Source organism: Myotis nattereri (genome assembly GCF_964212035.1).
Source record: "Myotis nattereri genome assembly, chromosome: 3".
NCBI classification, from domain to species: Eukaryota; Metazoa; Chordata; class Mammalia; order Chiroptera; family Vespertilionidae; genus Myotis; species Myotis nattereri.
Window position 1 is genome coordinate 31,864,295 of NC_138077.1, and position 21,050 is coordinate 31,885,344.

Consider the following 21,050-nt stretch of genomic DNA (forward strand, 5'->3'; position numbering starts at 1 on the left):
GAATCTCTCAATGAGTAATGATGGTGCCCTGTGATAGCACTCAGTAAAAAAAAAAAAAAAAAAAAAAAAAAAGCCAGCATGACTAGTAAAGCATTTGAAATACTGTTTATGGCATCCCTTATTAATGCCTTTAAAAGGTATTTTTAGTGTCTACAGTGCAGTAAGGCAGATGTATAATCTTTAAATATATACACTGTATTCTGTGGTGTGCTTTAAAATTTTTACTGAGAGTTGCTTGACCTAGCAAATTGTAAATCACTGCTCAGGAAAGCAAAGTCCTCAAAATCTCAGGGACAAATATAGGATTGAAAGACAGCTCTGCTCCCTAAAAGCCAGTGCCCACCCCCCTTGTAGGCCTCGCTAGTACTGCGCTATTTAATTTAACATTTATGTGACTAACACATCGAGGGCTCTTAGAGCAGACCTGATTAAGTTATGATTCCCTTCCTTGCCTTTTCTTTCTTTCATGCATTTACCAATATTTTTGAGTGCTTACTAAATGTGGGGTATTTTGCTGAACATGCAGGAATCAACCAGGAGCAAGGCAGATGCCTTCCCTGCCCTGTTTGGGGCTGGCTGCCATGGGCAAGGGTTCATACTGTTTCTTTGACCACCTCACCGGCCAGGCTTCTCTTCCCAGAACCTGTCCTGTTGTTTTTCTTTTTGTTGTTGTTTTTGTAAACATATATTTATTGATTTCAGAGAGGAAAGGAGAGGGTGAGAGAGATAGAAACATCAATGATGAGAGACAATCATTGATCGGCTTCCTCCTGCATACCCCTATCGGGGATCGAGCCCATAACTTGGACATGTGCCCAGACCGAGAATTGAACCATGACCTTCTGGCTCATAGATTGAAGCTCAACCACTGAGCCTGCCAGCCAGCCCTGTCCTGTTTTTGCAATTACAGCTCTGCACCTGCCTCTGGCTGGAAGGGAAAGGACGCATTTTTTTTTTTCTCAAGATAAAACAGACTCCCAAGTTCCTGAAGGGGTGCATGTAACCGATGTTACCAGGAAGCTTGACAAGTAACTGAAAACTTCAGTGCCCTCTATGTTTCTTGGCAACATGCTCCTGATCTATAAAGTGGCCCAGAGAGAGGCATTTTCTGGATTCATTTTGCCACAGAGCTCATCTACACATTCCATCTTCTAAATGACATTTCGGGGATTTCGTACTCATTTCTCTTATTGTCGTTGCTCTCATGTGTACTGGGCAGCTTTTCCATTTCCCTAATTTCTGTTCAAATACTGAAAAGCTTTTTAACATTTCCCCCAACTTTCCAGTAGCATAAATCACACGTGATCTCTTTAGAGTTTTGTAGTCTCTCTTCTCTCAGCAGCATTCTGCCTCAAGCCAAAAACTGATGCAGACAAACTGGTTCTCAAAGACCTGAAAGGTTCATGAGGGGAAACGGCCCAGACAGTGAAAAGTTGAAAAAATCCAGCAATGACCCAGGAATCTCTCTCCACTTCTGAGTTGTCACCCTTTTGTTCATTCAACCAGCACCTTCTTATAATGAAATACCTTCTGTGTGCCAGGCATTCTCCTGGGAACACAAAAATAAGTAAACAACAGCCTTGCCCTCTAGGATGTTATTAACAGAACCTCCCAAATCTCTATAATCCTCGTGACCTCACCACTCCCATGGGGTGGACACTAAGAGGTCCCAACATGCACCTGGGATCATGCTAAACACTTCGTGTTTATATCCTCAGACGAACACCATGCATTAGCTTCCCACTGGACAGGAGCAAAACTTCAGTGTAAAAAATTCAATTAACTTTCCCCGAGTGACACAGGTTTGTAAGTGGTGAAATCAGGGTTTGAGTCAAGGCTGTCTGTTGACAGAGCCCAGGTGTCCTGGGAGGCTGCTGTACAAAGTGGTTCTGCTCTCAGCCATAGCTGACTGGACCAGGATTGCACACCTGAGCCAAGCAGATTGCCACTGGAATGTACTATTGGGCCTGAGAGATACTGGCCAGTCTCCGCTGGGCAGCTGGACTGGGATGTGGTGAATATCTTGCAATGGGGGGTTGGTGGGGGGTTGAGAGCAGGTGCATGTGGAGGGAGAGAAAGCTGGTCTATATATAGAGAAAGCTGGTCTATAGAGAACAAAGGATAAATGTGGCGGAAACAGTGACAGAGCCAGAGATGTGCACATGGGAAGCTGCCCGAGCTCCTGATCACTTCTTAGCATCTGCAAAACCCTGCACAGGGTCCCAACTCACTCTCCGCCTTTGGTGTCCTTCTATGAAATACTATGACTCTTTATTCTTCACCTCTGATACCTACCCCACTGTTTTTTCTCAAGCTGCTCTATGTGGGTTCTTTTTCCTCTGACTTGAAACCAATAGAGGCTTCATGAAGATAAGCTAGTGTTCTGGTTCAGTGGGGTGGACAGGCCTTGGAGAGATACTGGCTGGTCAGGAAGGAAGGCGCTATGCACAGAGGCCCATGGAGTCCCAGGAGAGGCTTCCAGGAGAAAGGGAAGGTTGGGCCAGGCCCACATGGGCTGCTGGTGAAGAGTGGGCAGCAGTAGGGAAGGGAGGACAGCTCTTCCAGCAGATGGACCCCATGGACAAAGTGGCAGAGGATAGCTGGGGTGGTATGTTCCAGGACTAGAGTAAAGAAAGGTCCGGTGGGGCCGGAGGGTGGGGAAAGCAGACGCACCGCGGCGGGGCATGCACTACAAGGCAAATGTGTGCATCACAAGACCATGGGTAGCAGAGAGTACGTTCCAGAAGGTCCGCTGCTATAAGAATGACACACGGAGCAAGTCCTCGATGTTCATCTTAGGGACTGAACGAATAGCACCCAGTACACTAAGTTCTTATTTCCCTTTTCTGTCCTTTTCTTACTTATGTCAGGAACATACTTTAATTTGCATTTATTTTTTAAAAATACATGTACTTTTTAATGGATTTCAACTCAAAGCTTGTTATTTTAAAAGTCCACACTTGGGAACAGTAGAGTTTAAAAACTGGGAGGATAAAAAGATTTGGGAGCCCTCGACAGATCAAATTCTTAGAAGACACTGGTGAACGCTATTTTCAAAGTGATTGACTGTGGCCAGAGCACATTGGAGTGCCTGAAATAATATGCAGCCATTCCGATGTGGCTGCCAGCTGAACTGAAAACGTGGCTCCAGATACCTCCTTCAAGGTATTGGCTCGGTTGTAAAGATTCAGGCAACTTTTAAACCACGTTAGAAATTGGGGTTCCTTTTATTTGGAGTCAGGGAGTAACTCACTCCAGAACATTTTTTTCTCATGTTTTCCCAGGTGATAGAAGCCCTCCATACGCCTGTAGAAACGGCCCATTCACCACACTGGGAGAACTATATGCCAGCACTGTCCAATGTCGGCTTCCGCAGCCAGGTTCATTTCAGGCTGACCGGAGGGGACTCTTCAGCCTACTTAAAAGATTTGGCAAGGCTGGGAACTAAAGTTCTAACAAGCTGCATTGTGCACTACTCTCCCAGTTTTAGCCCTACTGCCAATTATTCCTTCAAAGGCTTCATTCATCTCAAAACTAGAGTTCCTTTCTCTCTTACAAAAGTGAGACCCCCCAGCGCCTCCTGTGAGGGCTTCCCCATCTGTCCTGGCTGAGCAAGAAGGACGGGTGGTGAATATTTATGTTTCAGAGGAAGGAGTGGGGAGTAAGAACACATAACAGGAGAGCTCAACTCTATAGAGAGAATGAAATAAAATAAAATGGTTAATATGTAATGAATGCTTACATCTGAACTCATTTAATCCTCCCAATCATGTTATGAGTCATAGACTATTACTTATGAAAATTAACAGATGATGAAACAGATGCAGGTGAGAGGTCAAGTAGCTTTTGCCCAATGTCATCAGCCATTACTTCCCTTGCAAGTAAAGACCTGCTGTCAAGCTTGCATGATGATGACGATGTGAAAAAGAAGAAAATAGGGATTATAATTTGTCAAGGCCTTTCTTGGTTAGCACAGATACAATGGGGAGGTTCTGCATGGTGGAGGGACAGGCGAAAGGGAACATGTGCTCTCCCCCCACTCCCCCCTGCCCCAAACAAAATGATGTTTCCAGAGTTAAAGAAAAAGTCACTCAAAGTGATAAGATGCGTTAAAAAAAATCCTCATTTGAGGATATGTTTTTATTGATTTTCAGAGAGGAAGGGAGAGAGAAACATCAGTGTGGAGAGAAACACAGATCAGTTGCCTCCAGTATGCACCCTGACTGGGGATCGTACCTGCAACCCAGGTATGAGCCTTGACCAGGAATTGAACCCACAATCTTTTGTTGTCTGGGATGATACTCCAATCAACTTAGCCACCAGGCCAGGGAGCTGAGGTGCATTTTTAAGGTATAGTGCATATTTCTTTGTTCTTTCACCAATATAGTCAAATAGTCTTTTTAATGTTAATTTAACCAGATAAGATAATGTCACCATTTCTTGGAACTACTGAGCATTTTCTACATTAAAATCCAGAAGGATAAAACCATGGGAGGAGGAGGCAAAACAAGGCCATGGGATGCTGTTCAGAAAGATCATTCTTTCCTATTTTTCTGAGGGAGGAAATATCTAGGTTTGCCAGTTTTATATCCTCGGGCTTACATTTTATATTCTAATTTGCATAAATCCTACCAAAGAATTTGGGCTCATGTAATTAAGTCACAGAAAGCTTAGAAGGATACAGAAAAGAAGGCGGTGGACAATTAAAATCACCCAACCATTTAGAAGCCCAACATCCCCCCCCCCCCCCACACACACACACACACACACACACAAAACACATGCCGGGAGCATTCTCTGTGAAGTGCTAATATAAACACCACTTAAGGAATGCACTTCCCCTGCACAGTTTTCATACCAGCTCACCTCTCTTATCATCAAGGTTCCTTCTCTTGAAATACTGCTGCTGAAAGTGTCCGCGTGAGAGGTCTCCAGCCCGTGCGTGCCGACCATTCCCACACTGTACTGCTCCGTGCCCCCGGGAGCTCCTGTGGGTCTGAGATGGAAAAGAACAATATTCACGATGATGCATGCTTCAGGGATGCCTGTTTCTTCCATGCTCATTTTCTAAAAATTATGGTAAGATTTACACACCCTAAACTTTACCATTCTAACCATTTTTATTTTTAAAAAAATATATATTTTATTGATTTTTTACAGAGAGGAAGGGAGAGAGATAGAGGGTTAGAAACATCGATGAGAGAGAAACATCGATCAGCTGCCTCCTGCACATCTCCTACTGGGGATATGCCTGCAACCCAGGTACATGCCCTTGACCAGAATCGAACCTGGGACCTTTCATTCCGCAGGCCGACGCTCTATCCACTGAGCCAAACCAGTTTCGGCTAACCATTTTTAAGTATCCAGTCCACTGGCCTTCGGTACAGTCCATATTTGTTTTTAACGCTGCACTGATGTCTGCACTGGTGTCCCATTTCAGCAGCTTCCCCTCTTGACCTGATTTCCACCCAGCAGCCAGAGGGAGGGACCAGACACCCTGACCTGTGTGTTTGCACATGCTGTTCCCTCTGCCTGGAAAGCTGTCTCGCACCCTGGCTTGTGGCTGGTTGCCTCTCATTGGTCTGATTTCATCTTAAATGATACTTTGGCTGAGAAACCTTTTCTCACCACCTACCTGTCTTATCCAACCCTTACTCTTTTCCCTCCATTCTTATCCCAATCAGTAATTCTTTCTTTCTTTTTTTTAAAGAATATATTTTATTGATTTTTTACAGAGAGGAAAGGAGAGGTATAGAAAGTTAGAAACATCGATGAGAGAGAAACATCGATCAGCTGCTTCCTGCACACCTCCTACTGGGGATGTGCCAACAACCAAGGCACATGTCCTTGATCGGAATTGAACCTGAAACCTTTCTGTCCAAAGGTCAACACTCTATCCACTGAGCCAAACTGGCCAGGGTGGTAATTCTTTCTTTTCGACTCTCTTGTAACTTTCTCCTTGTCTCTCCTTGGAACATATGCTTATGAGGACAGAATCTTTGTCTCTTTGCTCATTATTGTATACCCAGCACAGAGTTTAGCACAGAATAGAAGTGCAAAAATCAATTGTTTGAAAATGGGTTTTACACTAGTTATAAAGAAGACATTTCAATTAAGGGCATCCATTAATGAGGCTGTTGAACTCAAACAGTATTCAGTACTTTTTAATTAAAAATATTTTTATTGATTTCAGAGAGAGGAAGGGAGAGGGAGAGAGAGATAGAAACATCAATGATAGGAGAGAATCATTGATTGGCTGCCCCCTGCATGCCCTATCCTGGGGATCGAGGTCGCAACCTGGGCATGTGCCCTGACTGGGAATTGAACCAGGGACCTCCTGGTTCATGGGTCAACTCAACCGCTGAGCCACACAGGCTGGGCAGCAGTCAGTACTTTTTTAAGCCTGTGGAATCGCCCCACACTGTGGCATATTTGTTTCCAGTTTGTTTCTTGCTCTAGAGTTTAGATATAATGGAGGAGGTAGCAGGACCTCAGCGCGGGCCCTGAGAGTGGAGGCCGATGCTTTCTGTGCGTTCTGTGTGCAGACCACAGCACCAAGGAAACAGCACAGGAAGCTGCATCAGCAGGGGCGCGGGCCATCTGTGGGGCTTCTGTTTTCAGAATCGACTGGATCGACTGCTGTCCTACAGCCGCAGCTGCCTCTCTTTGAGAGTGGGCTTTTAAAACAGGGAAATTATCAACATGTGCTTCTCTCATTAGGTGTATTAACCACACCTTTTACCATTTTGTTCTTTTAACTGTTTCTTAAAAGTTTTAAAACCATCTCTGGTTTCTTGGATCCTAGCGAAGTCCAGTCCAAGCATTTGAGGCCATATTCAATCCAAGACGCAAGAAACACTACAGACTCAGGACATCCCGGCACAGAAGAGACATCTGTCAAGGATTTTTATCTAAACAGAGGTGAAAAGGTAAGTCCAGACGCCCCCCCCCTCCACCCCCCGCAAATGTATAGAAGACACTTACTTCAGAAGGACTAAACTGGAGCAGTGAATGAAATGATCTAAATATGAGCTAGAACTGATAAGTTTGGGGAAAAATTCCAAAGAAGCATTTTTAATATTTCATCCTCAGCAAGGAGCTATTAATAGCATTACAGAGGCATAGAAAAAGAAATTGCTGCAATTGCCCTAACTGGTTTGGCTCAGTGGATAGAGCATCAGCCTACGGACTGAAGGGTCCCGGGTTTGATTCCGGTCAAGGGCACCTACCTTGATTACAGGCTCCTCCCTGGCCTGGACCCTGGTTGGGGCTCCTGCATGTGGCAACCAATCAATGTGTTTCTCTCACATCGATGTTTCTCTGTCTTTCCCCCTCTCTTCCATACTCCCTAAAAAAATCAGTGGAAAAATATCCTCGGGAATTCCTGACTTATTGCTAGATCAGTAGTAAATCAGACTAATTCTCAAACCTAGGATTTCTTCCCTCATTTTTTAGCTCGCAAATTCAACGGTCACTCTGATGGTTATGGTGTTTGGCCTCTTGCCAGTGGTTACTAATCACTCCACTCCATCCGTCCCTCTCTTCTAACTCTTGAGGGGCACCTTTTCCCTGGTTTTCCTTTTGCTTTTCATTCCCTGTCTACTTCTTCATGAGCTCTTCTTAGATGCTACTGGTACCCAGGATTCTGCTTCACTCTACATAACCTTTGGGAGTGCTCCCATCACAACCACTATAGCCATCACCTGTGTGTGACATAATCCTAAATTAATGTATCTGATCTTGTCACTCAGAAACTCATTTCTTCAACTTCCTGTTGGATATTTCCCCCTGGGTGTTCATAGGTTTCTCCAACTCAACATGCTCCAACTAAAACTGTCATCTTCCCTCCTAAACTAGTGCTTCCTCCCGGGAACTGACCTCAGTTAGTGGCATCACAGGCCATCTAGTTATCCAAGATAGACACGGAAACTCCACAGCCCTACTAGAATGCTTTCTCTCATCTATCCCTCACATCAATGTAGAGCCGGCCAATTCTACCTCCTAAGCATGCCTCAAATATTTTATGTCCATTCTGTCGCTGTTCCTTTTAGGTCTACTTCCTCTTTACCTGAACAACAGTCTTTTTTTTTTTTTAAATATATTTTATTGATTTTTTACAGAGAGGAAAGGAGAGGGATAGATAGTCAGAAACATCGATGAGAGAGAAACATCGATCAGCTGCTTCCTGCACATCTCCTACTGGGGATGTGCCCGCAACCAAGGTACATGCCCTTGACCGGAATCGAACCTGGGACCCTTCAGTCCGCAGGCCGATGCTCTATCCACTGAGCCAAACCGGTCAGGGCAACCATAGTCTTCTTGATGGCCACTCTCTAGTCCTGTCTCCTCATATCCATTCCTTACAGCTGCCAAAGTGAGGTCTCTAAACGCCTAATCTGACCGTGTCATTCTTCTGCTTTCAACCTTTAGCAGCTCCCCATTGACTACAGGATAAACTTACAAGTTCTTCCTGTGGCTTATAGGCTCTCCATGACCTGATCCTCACCTATCACTCTAGCCTTAATTTTTCACCAAAATATGCCCTCCATTTCTAGCTCTAACAACATATAAGTTCACAAGTCATGTTGACAATATGTACCTTTAATGTGATGTGATAACAATGACATGTTACCTCTGTTATCTTCCTCCCCCAAACCACAGCCTTTGTGGAATCCTGAGAACAGCATCTGACTAATTCCAATAGAGGGGCATTCTATCCTATACCTAATCAGCACTCCTCAAAATTGCCAAGTTCATCACAAACAAGGGAAGTCTGAGAAACTGTCACTGCCAAGAGCAGTCGAAGGAGACATGGCAACTAAATAACTCAGGGAAATGTATCCTCGATGGAATTCTGGAGCAGAAAAGAGTCATTTGGTAAAAAGTAAAAAATTCTTAATAAACTATGGACTTCAGTGATTGTATCAATATTGGCTCATTAATTGTAACATATGCCCCTAATAATGTTTTATGCTAATAATAGGGAATACTGTGCAGGGTTGTGTGTGTGTGTGTGTGTGTGGGGGAATAACATGGGAACTCTGTATTATTTGCAAAATCTTTCTGTAAATCTAAAACTTAAAAAACTTATTAATAATAAAAGAATGTTAAAAAGGCAATGATTAAAAAACTAAGGCTAAAATAACCATAACATTTTAAAATTAAATAATCCTTTATTGCAAAAATTATTTTTCTGATATAGAGTCTGGGTAGGAAAAACTAATTGTCCAAATTCCTATAAACTGTAAAAAACAAAACACCTCACTGATTAGGAGAAAATTATAGGAAATTTACTGGAATGAGGCCACAGGTTTGGAACAATAATTTCCTCTAATTGGATTTGTCAAAGTGTTCCTGCAGGGATTGATTTAATTCAATTCAATACCCATTTATTGAACACCTGCTATATGAAAGGCCCTTGGTAAATATAAAAGCTGAAGAAAACACGGTTTCTGAAACTAAAGAGGTTAGCATCCAGAAGAGCATGAACACATAACGCAAATATTCAAATAAAAGGCAGGATGTGCGTGAGAATGAAATCAAAGAGAGAGGTCATTTCGAGAAGAGAAACAACACTGGCAGCACGCAAGGCATTTGTAAGGACCAAGGAAGTTAGTGTGGCTGGAGCATATGCTGCGGCAATCATGGCCGCAGGGACAGAAAGGGTTGAGGGCAGTAGGGATACAGCATGACCGAAGCCCAGCTACCACACACTAACAGGACAGAGCCTGAACAATGGATGGAAAGGCAGAGGGGCCTGCAGGCCCAGGTGGGCGATGGGGTGAGGACCATGGCTTTGTGGCTTTCATTGTCCAGAATGCATTTTGTGACGCTGTACAAACTTCAGTGACTATGGAAGCAGCAGATGTCCCTACTGACCCAGCCCCTGCCTCACATGTACTGTTCTGATACAGAAGGATGCTTCTCTGACTTGCTTGATATGATGCAAGTCAATCTACAGGCCTTTCCTTCCATCCTCCTATTCTATAAAGCTTTTATCATAAAAATAGCACATGTTCATCATAAATTTGGGGATATGCATAAAATAAAAAGCCCTTAGAGTTGTATAATCCAGAGGGGATCGCTGTTATAGTTTTGCTCTATTTCCCTCCATTCATTTTTCTATGCTTGAGTCCCTGGGAAATAGTGCAATCCACTAGTTAAGTTAGGGAAGATAATCTTAGTTATATGTACTCTGATGGGTTATACGTTGTGCTATAAATATGAAACCAGCACTGCACACAGAAAAGAGTGTTTGGTTTTTAAGCCTCCTGCACATCAGGATCTGCAGTTGCTTGTCTGAATGGCTGTGCTACATTTCTGAGAAGCTATTTTGTATCCGCTTCATGGTAGTGACCTATGTTGCAATACATTTTTATTTCTGCTCTAAAAATATATAGCACAAAAGGTAAAGGCTTACCTTAACAATAGAAAATGAAAGTGATAAGAATGTATATAAGAAGCACTCGAACTCTAAAATACCCTTTTCCTAAAGAAGCAATTGTTTTATAATGGATTTTTTAATATGAGAAGTTTTTAAGGCATGCAACTATCCTGCTGTAGCAGAATAGACTGTATATATTTTATACTCACAAAAATTGCATATATTTACCAAATTGGAATACATACACACATTTGTATCCTGCGTTTTCCTCTGAGCATGTGTCATTTACAATTTTTTTTTAAAATATATTTTATTGATTTTTTACAGAGAGGAAGGGAGAGAGATAGAGAGTCAGAAACATCGATCAGCCGCCTCCTGCACATCCCCCACTGGGGATGTGCCCACAACCCAGGCATGTGCCCCCGACCGGAATCAAACCTGCGACCCTTCAGTCCGCAGGCAGACGCTCTATCCACTGAGCTAAGCTGGCTAGGGCATGTTTTAGCAGACTGTATTCTGCTTCCTTTCCAAATCATCTTGCTGAAATGATTTCTCTCACATCACTCCCAAGCTCAGGACACCTTTGACGGTTCCCCAATAGCTACATGGTCAAGTGCACATTCTTGTTCTGGTCTCACCAGTCCAGACTTCCCTCCTCATATACCTCACATTACCATTCAACTCAACCTTCTGGGCCTTTACTTCAACTGCCTCCCCCCAATTCTAACATTACCCCATGTCCTTTTCTATCTCGATGACAGCGATGTGTGTACACGTCTTTCCTCTGGACTAGGCTGTAAACCCGTTGAAGCCTGGACTTGCAATTTCAGTTTAACAAAATTAAATGTAAACCAAAGTCACTGAAGACCAACTTCATTCCAGATGCCATGCGTGGTGTTAAGAGTGGAGAGAGGAATAAGGCACAGTCGTCATCCTCAGGGACCTCACAGGGACCCAACACGCACTCAATATCCCAATTGGAAGCACTACATGAAACTTCAGGAATATACTCGAGGGACAGGGGCGGCTCAGAGGGGCGGGCTTCCCTGGTGTACACTGGGCTGTGTCTAGGTGATTCCTAAAGGGCTGAAGGGTGCCAGACGGCAGAGTGGAAGTGTAGCATGGTCCACACGGGCAATTCCAGAAAGGCGGGTGTTTCTGTAGCAGGGGAAGAGATGGACTAACAGCCTTGCAAAATAGGACAGGAGGCTTAAAAACCAAATGCAAGTTAACATCCCTTTCAAGGCTGCCTTTGGTCATTCTACCAAATATTGATTTCACCCTGAAATTTTCCATGTGTAATTTTGTCTCTTTCTAACTAGAATCTAAACTTCTGGAAGGCAGAATTCAAAATTCAAGAATATGCAATTCCTGAATGTCTCTCAAAGCCCTCAGGATGGTGTCTAATACACAGCGAAAGTCTCACCAACCTTTCAGATTCATGACCTGCCCTCAACCTGATAGTGGAACACTCAGTGCTTAAAGGGAATTCGAAACATCTGTGAGAAGAACTAACCAGCGCTGAGTCGAGACAGAAACCGAGAAGACCAGCATCTTTTGCAGAAATGTTCTGGATCAGTGATTTTGCCTCTTACAACCATTTTATTTGCTGTTAAAGAAAACACTTTAATGAAATTTGTTTCAAAATGTCATCTTTTTGCATATTTATAGTTGTTAATAACTGGGTAATCAACAGTAAAATAACAAGAATGGATTTCTTCCGTGATGGTAATTGGATTTGCCTCTCAGAATTGCTTGTATGTGATGATCATTAATCAGTGGAAGACATTCCCTGTGGACTGGCCAGCCCTGTGTCTCCAAATCCTGCTGGAGAGGACAGTAATTTATAGCCTGAAATGGTATCTTCTCTATAGGGAGTGAGTGTGGTGTGATGACTAATCCTAGTAGCTGAGCCAAAGAAATGGAGGTGAATGAGGAGTGAAGTTGGAAAGTCAGCATCACTCTATCAAAGTTACAGCGAACAAGAGCAACAGCGCCTATGCTTCTTTGGGGAGGAAATGAGAGATGCATGTGAGCGGGACTGTATGAATATGTTTGTTTGAACTGGGGAAGCAAATAGGGAAGAGGAGGGGTTCTGTCATAATATCTTGTCCCATAAGAAAAAGAAGTCAGCCTCCACTTCACTGAAAAAGAGAAAAGAGTAAAGGTATACATACTAAGGGAATTATAGGCAGGTATAACTATAGATACAAATATCCAAAAAGAAGACTGCAAAGAGGCTGACAGAATGTATGTGGTGATGTCACAGGTCACAGAAAAAAGGATCACATAAACGAGAGAATGAAGACGATGAAACAGAGAATCTTGATGGACAGATTTAAGTCAGACACTCAGAAGTTTCCTGCAGGATTATCTGATTCCTGATTCTTTTTTGGGATGCTACGCCACACTGCCACATGCATTCCTCCTTATTTAGTGGTGATGAAATAGGTCTCAGGTTGTTCATTTTAACCCTGAAATGTCATTGCCCATAATTTCACTCTTCCAGTTCCAGGGGGACAGGTACATGTCAACAGTCTGCCTGGCAATATCATTTGCCCTGGAAATGACAAGAACCAAGAAAGCATCACCAAAGAGACAGCCCAGCAATGGTACCTGGATAAAGAACATGTTGTCCCAGAAACACCATGTATTCTAAATGACTGTGTCCAGGAAGAGAGACAGTCATAGAACTATGCTCTAATGAAAAGATGAATCCCCAAAGCTGATTGATCCTGCCAGAGACTCATAAAAACTCTTACATTTAATTCATATTTCTCATCCTTTCATTTTGGAGACCTAGTCCTCCCTGGCCCACATGTAAAAAGCTGTCCTCTTACATCAGTCTGGGTATGTCGCTGACAGCCACCGTTCCATCATGGGTCTCGCTCTCCCCATCTTCCTCCTCTTCATCACTACTTTCCGACTCCTCACTGGAGGAGGAGTAATCAGTCACTTTCTTCAGCGGGCGGTTGGTTTCTTCAATCCGGAGTTCTCGTAGTTCTTTGGCTAACGCCGTCAGGTCCTACAAGAGAAAAGTTTGTTCAGCATATATGAATTTTAGATACGACCAAAGTGACATTTCTCAATAAGTCAGTGATCCAGCATAAGCAACAAGAAAAAAAGCTCTCGATAGAATTGTTACAAACATAGTTACTGCATGGAACTAGGAAAACGATGTTTGTAGCATGTAGAAACTAGAAAAGATGAAATAAATTTAAACTTTGTTCAAAACCAATTGCTAGACTGAGATTTTTCAAATCTGAATACAATGGTGTATATATGTGTATATGTGTTGTGTGTGTACACATATATACAAACACTGGGTCCTCGTTTTATTTTGGAAAGGTGAAGTTGGTCACCCTCAGGTTACTGGGAAAATGCATGGGATTAGAAATTGTTCCCCAGTGTGGTGGCCTTCCCCCTCTTATGATGGCTACTGTACCAAAATCTAGCATCAGTCACAGAACAGAGCAATTCCCAAGATTCCAGCTACAACAATGACTCATCTGGTGTGTCATCATTCCCCGGAGAGCGGAGGCACACATCAAGTAATGGCCCAACCAACCCAAAGCCCAGTGCCACTGACATTTATAGCCACGGAGCCGAATTAATCAAGAAAAACGACAACAAAAAAAGGAGTTCTCTTCCAGAATTATAGGTGTTTCATTATCTTTTGGTTTAAGTTGCAGTCACCTGGCAGAAACCCTGGCAAGGACTACTGAAATGAATGTGCAAACACCAAAAAGGAAGAGATCATTTTTTCAGTTTTCCATGAGTATGATGAAACGTCTAGCCTGATGGATGTGATGATGTGGTATTTAATCACCAGGCATATTGCAGGCAGTGTGCTGAATATCTGACCACCTTTCTATTTTACATGCTTTCCGAGCAATGCAGAGGGAAGCAGTTCTGCAGAAGCATGGCCGCTCTAATTTGCATGGGTTAAACTGCCCATGGCATACAGCATGCAAATGAGGAAAAAGCAATTTGACATCAGTCTTACCATTTCTCCCTATATTAGTGACCCATGTGGGAATCAGAACATTCAGTGAGAGACAGGGCATTAGGGAGAGAGAAACTCATTGAAAGATACTAAATCCCAGTTTTCTTTTGGCCATATTCTCTCTTTATTTCAATACAGAAATGTATTTGTCTGATTCACCTGATGTAGGATTATGGCAATGTAAATGATCTAAATGACATTTTGATAATCTATTGTAATTGGTTAGAAAAAATGTGATTAATGTATATAATTAAATTATAATTTAAAATATATATATTTTTAAGAAGACAACAGAGTGTCATGTTTCCTTATTGTCGCCTGTATGTCAAGCATTGGTTAAGACCAGGAAAGGAAATGCTAGGCATTTTAATTGGTCTAGAATTTAGGAAGTTCAAGGTGCTAAGTGGAGTTGTTTCTTTCTAATTTCATAGAAACCAAAGGGAAAGCAATAATGACTTTTAAATTTGTCCTAAATTTGCTTGAATTGAAGTCCTTGGAAAAGAGAAGCCTTTGAAAATTCAAATTGTGCTCTCTGAGTTTTTACACATGTGCACAGATTAGGTGCATACACACATGGCCTCGGTCTCAGTATCTCTGCCCCATTAATGAAAATGAAAATAGAATTGGTACATATTAAAAGGTGTTTGAAGGTAATGTATACCATTAAAGAAGAGGAAAATTATCACACAGAATTTTATGCAAATTTATTTCTGGTTTCTTTGGCAATAGGCCAAAATAAAAAAAACTAATACTCGAATTTTACCTTTTTACTTCTTATTTCCTCTTTTTTTCTCTCTTATTTCCTCTTGACAACTGTTTATCTTTATCAAAATAAGAACAAAATGAAGGGTATGCTATAGTTAAGTGGGGAAATATAATTTAGATATTTGTTAAGGCTAGGAATGAAAAAGGATATTATTATCCTCCAAACCACTAAAATAATAGCAAATTGGATAAATTTATTTTGTATTTTGTCTTCAGCATGTTAGGATCATGTTTAAGTCTCATCAAACAATATAACTGGCATTGAAAATGATACTGGTCATTAAAAATACATTTTATTATGACTTAAAGAGAGAATATGGTTTAAAATAGTTTATTTCTAATGTTAATAATTCTGAGTAAAATATAATAATATTAACTATGATTTACTTAAATAAATAATAAACTTTTCCCATGGGTTGATTTTCCCATCTCTGACACTTCAAAACAAGACAAAGGAGATTAAAAAAATATTATAAGTATTTAGCTGGTCCGAAGTCCACTGATTTAAAGAAACGCTCACTTGTTAAAATGACCTAAACTTCTACAAAGACTGTATTTAGGAACACTTTAAAGTTCTGACCTACTTTATAATTTTGCTTTTAATTAGATATTTTTTGCTTCTGCGTTATTAAAAAGCTATCTTTACTGAAACATTAAAAATAATTGCAAATTCCTTTTAAGTTTAATTGGTAACTGCCTGAAGGGTGAGGCATATATGAAAAGCTGTAGGTAACAACAATGAGTAACTCAAAAGTAATAATTCCAGTAAAAAAAAAATTAATCTTCTATTGCCAGTAGTCTGTGTGTTTAGCTGAAGTTTTGTTTCTTATCCATTCTGGAAGAACTTACAATAGCAAAGTTGTAAGAAACAGACATGATCTAACACTGACACCACTGGGTTCAGAACCATTTTCATACATTTTATTTTCTGACAATATCAATTTTCTCCATATAATGAGTTTTTGTGGTAATTTATTGCTTTGCTGTCTCAAGCCTGGAGCTAAAAAGTATTAAAAAAAAGGGGGGTGGGGAGTACTATTTAGCCTGGAAATATCTGAGAATGTGTAACTATAAAAGAAATACGGCAGAACTGTAAGATTTTTTTGATTACAGAGTAAATGTGAGGATAGTTAAGAGGCTCTTTTTTAAATATATTTCATTGATTTTTTTATAGAGAGGAAGGGAGAGGGATAGAGAGTCAGAAACATCAATGAGAGAGAAGCATTGATCAGGTGCCTCCTGCACACCCCCCCACTGGGGATGTGCCAGCAACCAAGGTACATGCCCTTGACTGGAATCGAACCTGGGACCCTTCAGTCCACAGGCCGATGTTCTAGCCACTGAGCCAAAGCAGTCAGGGCCTCTTTTTTTTTTTTTTAAATATATTTTATTGATTTTTACAGAGAGGAAGGGAGAGAGATAGAGAGTTAGAAATATCAGTGGGAGAGAAACAGTGATCAGCTGCCTCCTGCACACCTCCCACTGGGGATGTGCCCACAACCAAGGTACATGCCCTTGACCGTAATTGAACCTGGGGCCTTTCAGTCCGCAGGCCGATGCTCTATCCATTGAGCCAAACCAGTTAGGGCTAGTTAAGAGGCTCTTACCTAACACTTTCCTTACTTTTTAGAATCAACTTGATATAATTTATTCCAAAAAGCTTATTTAATCTGATAATTAAACTTTACCTAAAATGAAGCTCTTTTAAGAAATAATATAGTTTATTCAAATTTTAGTTCAATTTTTTGAATGATTAAAATAATAGTTAAAGTTTTAAAGCTGGTCTTTTTAAAAAATATTAAATAATTTTTTATTGCTCAAGTTTTGTCCAAACTGGATGTGCTCTGGAATTTTTCAGATTCCTACATTCTAATGAAAAACTAGTGATAAAGCCGGTGTTTGCTTGCACCATAATCCTCATGCCATATATTTCATTAGGCTAAAGTAAAGCGAATATTTACTTTCAAAGGTTGTGTGAAACAATCAGACTATGCTGCACAACCTCATATTGCATTAGAGTGTAATGCCAAATTAATGGAAACTCCCCCAAATGAGTTTTTTTTTGGAAAAATCACACCATTAAATTAGCAACAAGTTTTCAAAAGAGCTTTAAGACTTTTCATTTCAAATCTGGGTTATCTAAATGTCAATGCAGTCACTAGAGAGAAGCCATATCAAAATCTAGGCATGGAGTCGGGGGGAAGGTTTAATTCAAGGTTTCTTAGCTGTGGCACCACCGACATTTGGGGTTGGAGGATTCCCTACTGTGGGTTGTTCTCCTGGGCATTGGGGGATGTTTAGTGGCATCTCTGCTCTGCCCACAGATGCCGATAGCACTTCTCCCATTTCCACGTCGTGACAGCCAAAACTGCCTCCAGACTTTGCCAAATGTCTCTTAAGTAGAGGGACGGAAGGGAGTCACCCCTGATTGGGAACCACTGAGTCAGGCAGAACCAAGTAATCCTGTGTTTTTAGTGGTTCGGATCAGTGATTCGCAGGGGGTAGGTTATCAGAATTACCTGGAGGGATTTTTTTTAAAAAAAACTACACATGGCCTTAGAGATTTTAGTAAACAGCTCCCAACGCCCACCCAATTGCTTATAATTACTTATACCACTGCTGCCCCGTCTCCTCTCTGTCCAGTGTGCTAGAACATACCAAAACGAAGCAATTTTTAAAAGCCTACAATATCCTGGGTTAACCAGATAAAAATCCATGAGAAACCTTATGACAGGCACCCTCATGCCCATTTCTGGACTTATGAGATTTCCCTTGGCTTGTGCACACACACAAGCATTCTGTTGGAGGCCAGCACATCAGAACATGGTTCTCTTCAATTCTTTGAGAGAAAACTAGTGCTAATCCCTGTCCTTCTCACTGTTATGAGGGAAAGGAGCAAGGCGTGGCACAATGAAAAACCTTCCCCTTTTTCCACTCTGTAAGTGCCATCTACACATTGTAGACATGCAGAGCTTCGTTCTTTATAAGCAATTATCCTTTAACCATGAAAATTACTTTCTAAATCACTCTGAGTGATGAGGCAGTCATAATGCTGAAAAAGTGAGGCTTCTTAGTAAAGAGCAGATGCATAGAAACATGCTTCTCCCACCTGCCAAAATAGCCCATACCTTTGGCCCAAACTTTAAAATGAGGATATCCCCTTGGCTTTACATAGTGTTTCGTACTTCATAAAATGCTCTCGCACACAATCACGTGCGCAAGGCAGTGCAGGTATTTTTATCCCCATTTTAAAGATGAGAAAACTGTGGCCCAGAGAGGTTATAAGACTGGCTGGTCCTAGCCAGTTATGTATTGGGAGAGCTAGAATTTGAATACAGCTTGTTGTCTCTAGAGTCGGTGCTTTTTTCATATTATTTCACAAAAATGGTGCTCAGCAGAGCCACAGCCTTAAAGCCACAACGGTAGTCTTCAGATTCCATGCAGTTAGAATTCTTTGCAAGGCTTGTCTCTTAAAAAACAAAAAACATACCAAAAAACCCCCCCAAAAAAAACCCACAAAAAAACCCAAACCCTCCAGTAGGCTGTATTCATGCAGGTCTGACAAACAGCAGTAAGGTGGTCATCCTTCTTAGCAAGCTAAGATCGACAAAGCCATATATTTTTCTAATGGAAAAATGTCTCCATGAATAAGAAAATGAAGTCACTTAACTCGCCAGTATTCATTAACTAAAGATGCTGTTGCTGTTGATGCTGTAGTTAATGTTCCACAAAATTAATCTAACAATACCCAGTAATTCCTTGTTCACAAATCACACGCTATAAATTCTCAGTGCCCTAGAATGATGTCTTTTTTTGTTGTTGTTGTTAGTAAAACCACCATCCCCTAGCAAGGCTGGCAAGCAAAGACTAAAAGCTCAGGTTTGCTATTGGAAGATACCAGAGTAAGAAACTGCCAATAGCAAAGCACTGATGCTTATCTCTAGCCAGACTGCAACATCGGAAAAGTGGCATTGTGACTTAGAAGGAAGGTGTCTGGAGCTTCATAGTGGTGTGTGAGGGCCGTAGCCTGGCTTCTGTTGAAGGGGCCTTTTCCCAACAGATCACTCCAAATGAGTGAGCTGTCAATCTGTGACCCAGTGGGCCACTTTTTCGGATGTCAGCATCAGAAAATCAGTTTCATATTGATATTTTTGTGAAAGCATGACCAAGGAAATATAATACTAACCTCATCTATAGCTTTCTTATAGCTCTGAGATAAGAGGAACCCAATCCAGAAGAATCCACAGGAAAGGAAAAAGCCAGAAGAAAGGCAGCAGGTTAGACATAAAACGGAAATTGTTAGTACACAACCAATAAATGCAAAAGGGCAAAGAGAACCTCAACCCAGAAGAGTGCAGATTTTCCTTATTATTACTCTCAGTAAGCTCCCTTACTTTAAAACATAATCAACAGAGTAAACAAAAAAGGCTTCACATTTATTTCATAGAAAAGACTAGAGGCCCGGTGCACGAATTTGTGCATGGGTGGGGTCCTTCGGCCCAGCTGGCAATCAGGGTGGTGGGAGGTTGGCTGTGGGAGCGCACTGACCACCAGGGGGCAACTCCTGCATTGAGCGTCTGACCCCTGGTGGTCAGTGTGCATCATAGCGACTGGTTGTTCGGTTGCTTAGGCTTTTATATATATAGATGCTCAGAAAATTTAGGTGGAGAGTAACTCATCCCAAATTAATTTCTAACTTTCAAATTCCAGCCTCCGTGCTCTTATTTCTTTCTTTAAGGCCACCTGGGATCTGCTGTGTCACAGTAATGCAGCTAGAATTCATGTTACCAGGTCCCCTGGCAGACCATGCTTATTAGGTTTTGGTACCGAAAATATAGTCCTAGAGGCATGAAACACAACAGAAAAATTGTAATATTAACTCATATGGAAAATAATATGTAGAAAGGCAAGGTAGATAAGAGAAACCCATAGAACGTGCCCAAATCTTCTTAACTGCTAGTTTCAACACCTTTAGGCCAAATCTGAGTAGAAATTATGGAACTAATGATATGCATTATTTGCTAATGATCACCAAACCCATAAAGGCAGATAAGCAATCCAATATCCATTCAGTTCTTTCCTCATCAGGTATGTCTTCCTTCTGGATGCTTCTGCTGATTAATCTCAAGAATTTTTGTTTTATAGTCACGAGTGTATCCCCAATGACTTTATCCTGTGGGTTTTCTGGTGAATTAAAAGCTTAGAACTCTTTGAGGGAAAAGCACTCACAGCTGGTCGACTAGATCGGGTAATGTCCCTGGATTCTTCTGGCTTCACCTTGGAAGGCTCATGGGGGAGCACAGGTGATCCTTCCGACTTGCTGTTGGCTAGAGGAAAACACAGAGGGCCAAGAAAGGTAATGACCGTCAGAAAGTGCTGGCTCAAGTTCAGGAGTTCTGTGTGAGTCACCTTTTAGGATTACTCAGCTGACCCATTTGCTAAGGTACATCCTCAAGCAAATCCATGAAAAAAGAGTAAATGTTTAGGCAAACTAAATCAAGCAAACACACTAGTGGAAGTTCACTAGTAATGATAAGAGAAACTAGCGTGCACGACCACCACTACCATTTACTGAGCATTAATTGTGTGTCAAGCCTAGTGCTAAGTGCTTACTATGACAATCCTCGCTCCAACCCAATCGTGTGGCACATTTTCCTATTTTACAATTGAACAGGCTTAGAGATATAACACACCGGCCTAAGGTCACAGTGAAATTATGGACAGAGCTGAGATTCTGTCTGATTTCTCAAAGTCCTAGTCTTAAGATTCAATGTTTCCTTTCTTCTTTTACCACTTACCCACGAGGACAAGTTATTTTGATGGAATTTTGTGGAGAAAAATATTAGAAACCCATTTTATTTGGTGGAATAGTTTTTAAGTGGGTGTGTGGAGAGA

At 41.5% G+C, this 21,050-nt stretch overlaps 1 protein-coding gene across 9 annotated transcripts in view; it reads right to left on the reverse strand.

The window, feature by feature from the left end:
• The window catches only part of TNIK (TRAF2 and NCK interacting kinase), a 344,036-nt gene that overhangs the window by 21,537 nt on the left and 301,449 nt on the right, over window positions 1-21,050 (reverse strand). For 5 of the 9 annotated variants that reach the window (XM_081085915.1, XM_081085911.1, XM_081085913.1 and 2 more), the window contains 4 exons: window positions 20,385-20,482; window positions 19,342-19,365; window positions 13,225-13,409; window positions 4,867-4,996 (listed from right to left, as the gene is read on the reverse strand). In XM_081085915.1, coding sequence (XP_080942041.1) covers window positions 4,867-4,996; window positions 13,225-13,409; window positions 19,342-19,365; window positions 20,385-20,482 — 437 coding nt within the window. The remainder of the gene's footprint in view (window positions 1-4,866; window positions 4,997-13,224; window positions 13,410-19,341; window positions 19,366-20,384; window positions 20,483-21,050) is intronic. The other 4 variants (XM_081085916.1, XM_081085912.1, XM_081085914.1 and 1 more) reach the window with 1 other exon arrangement.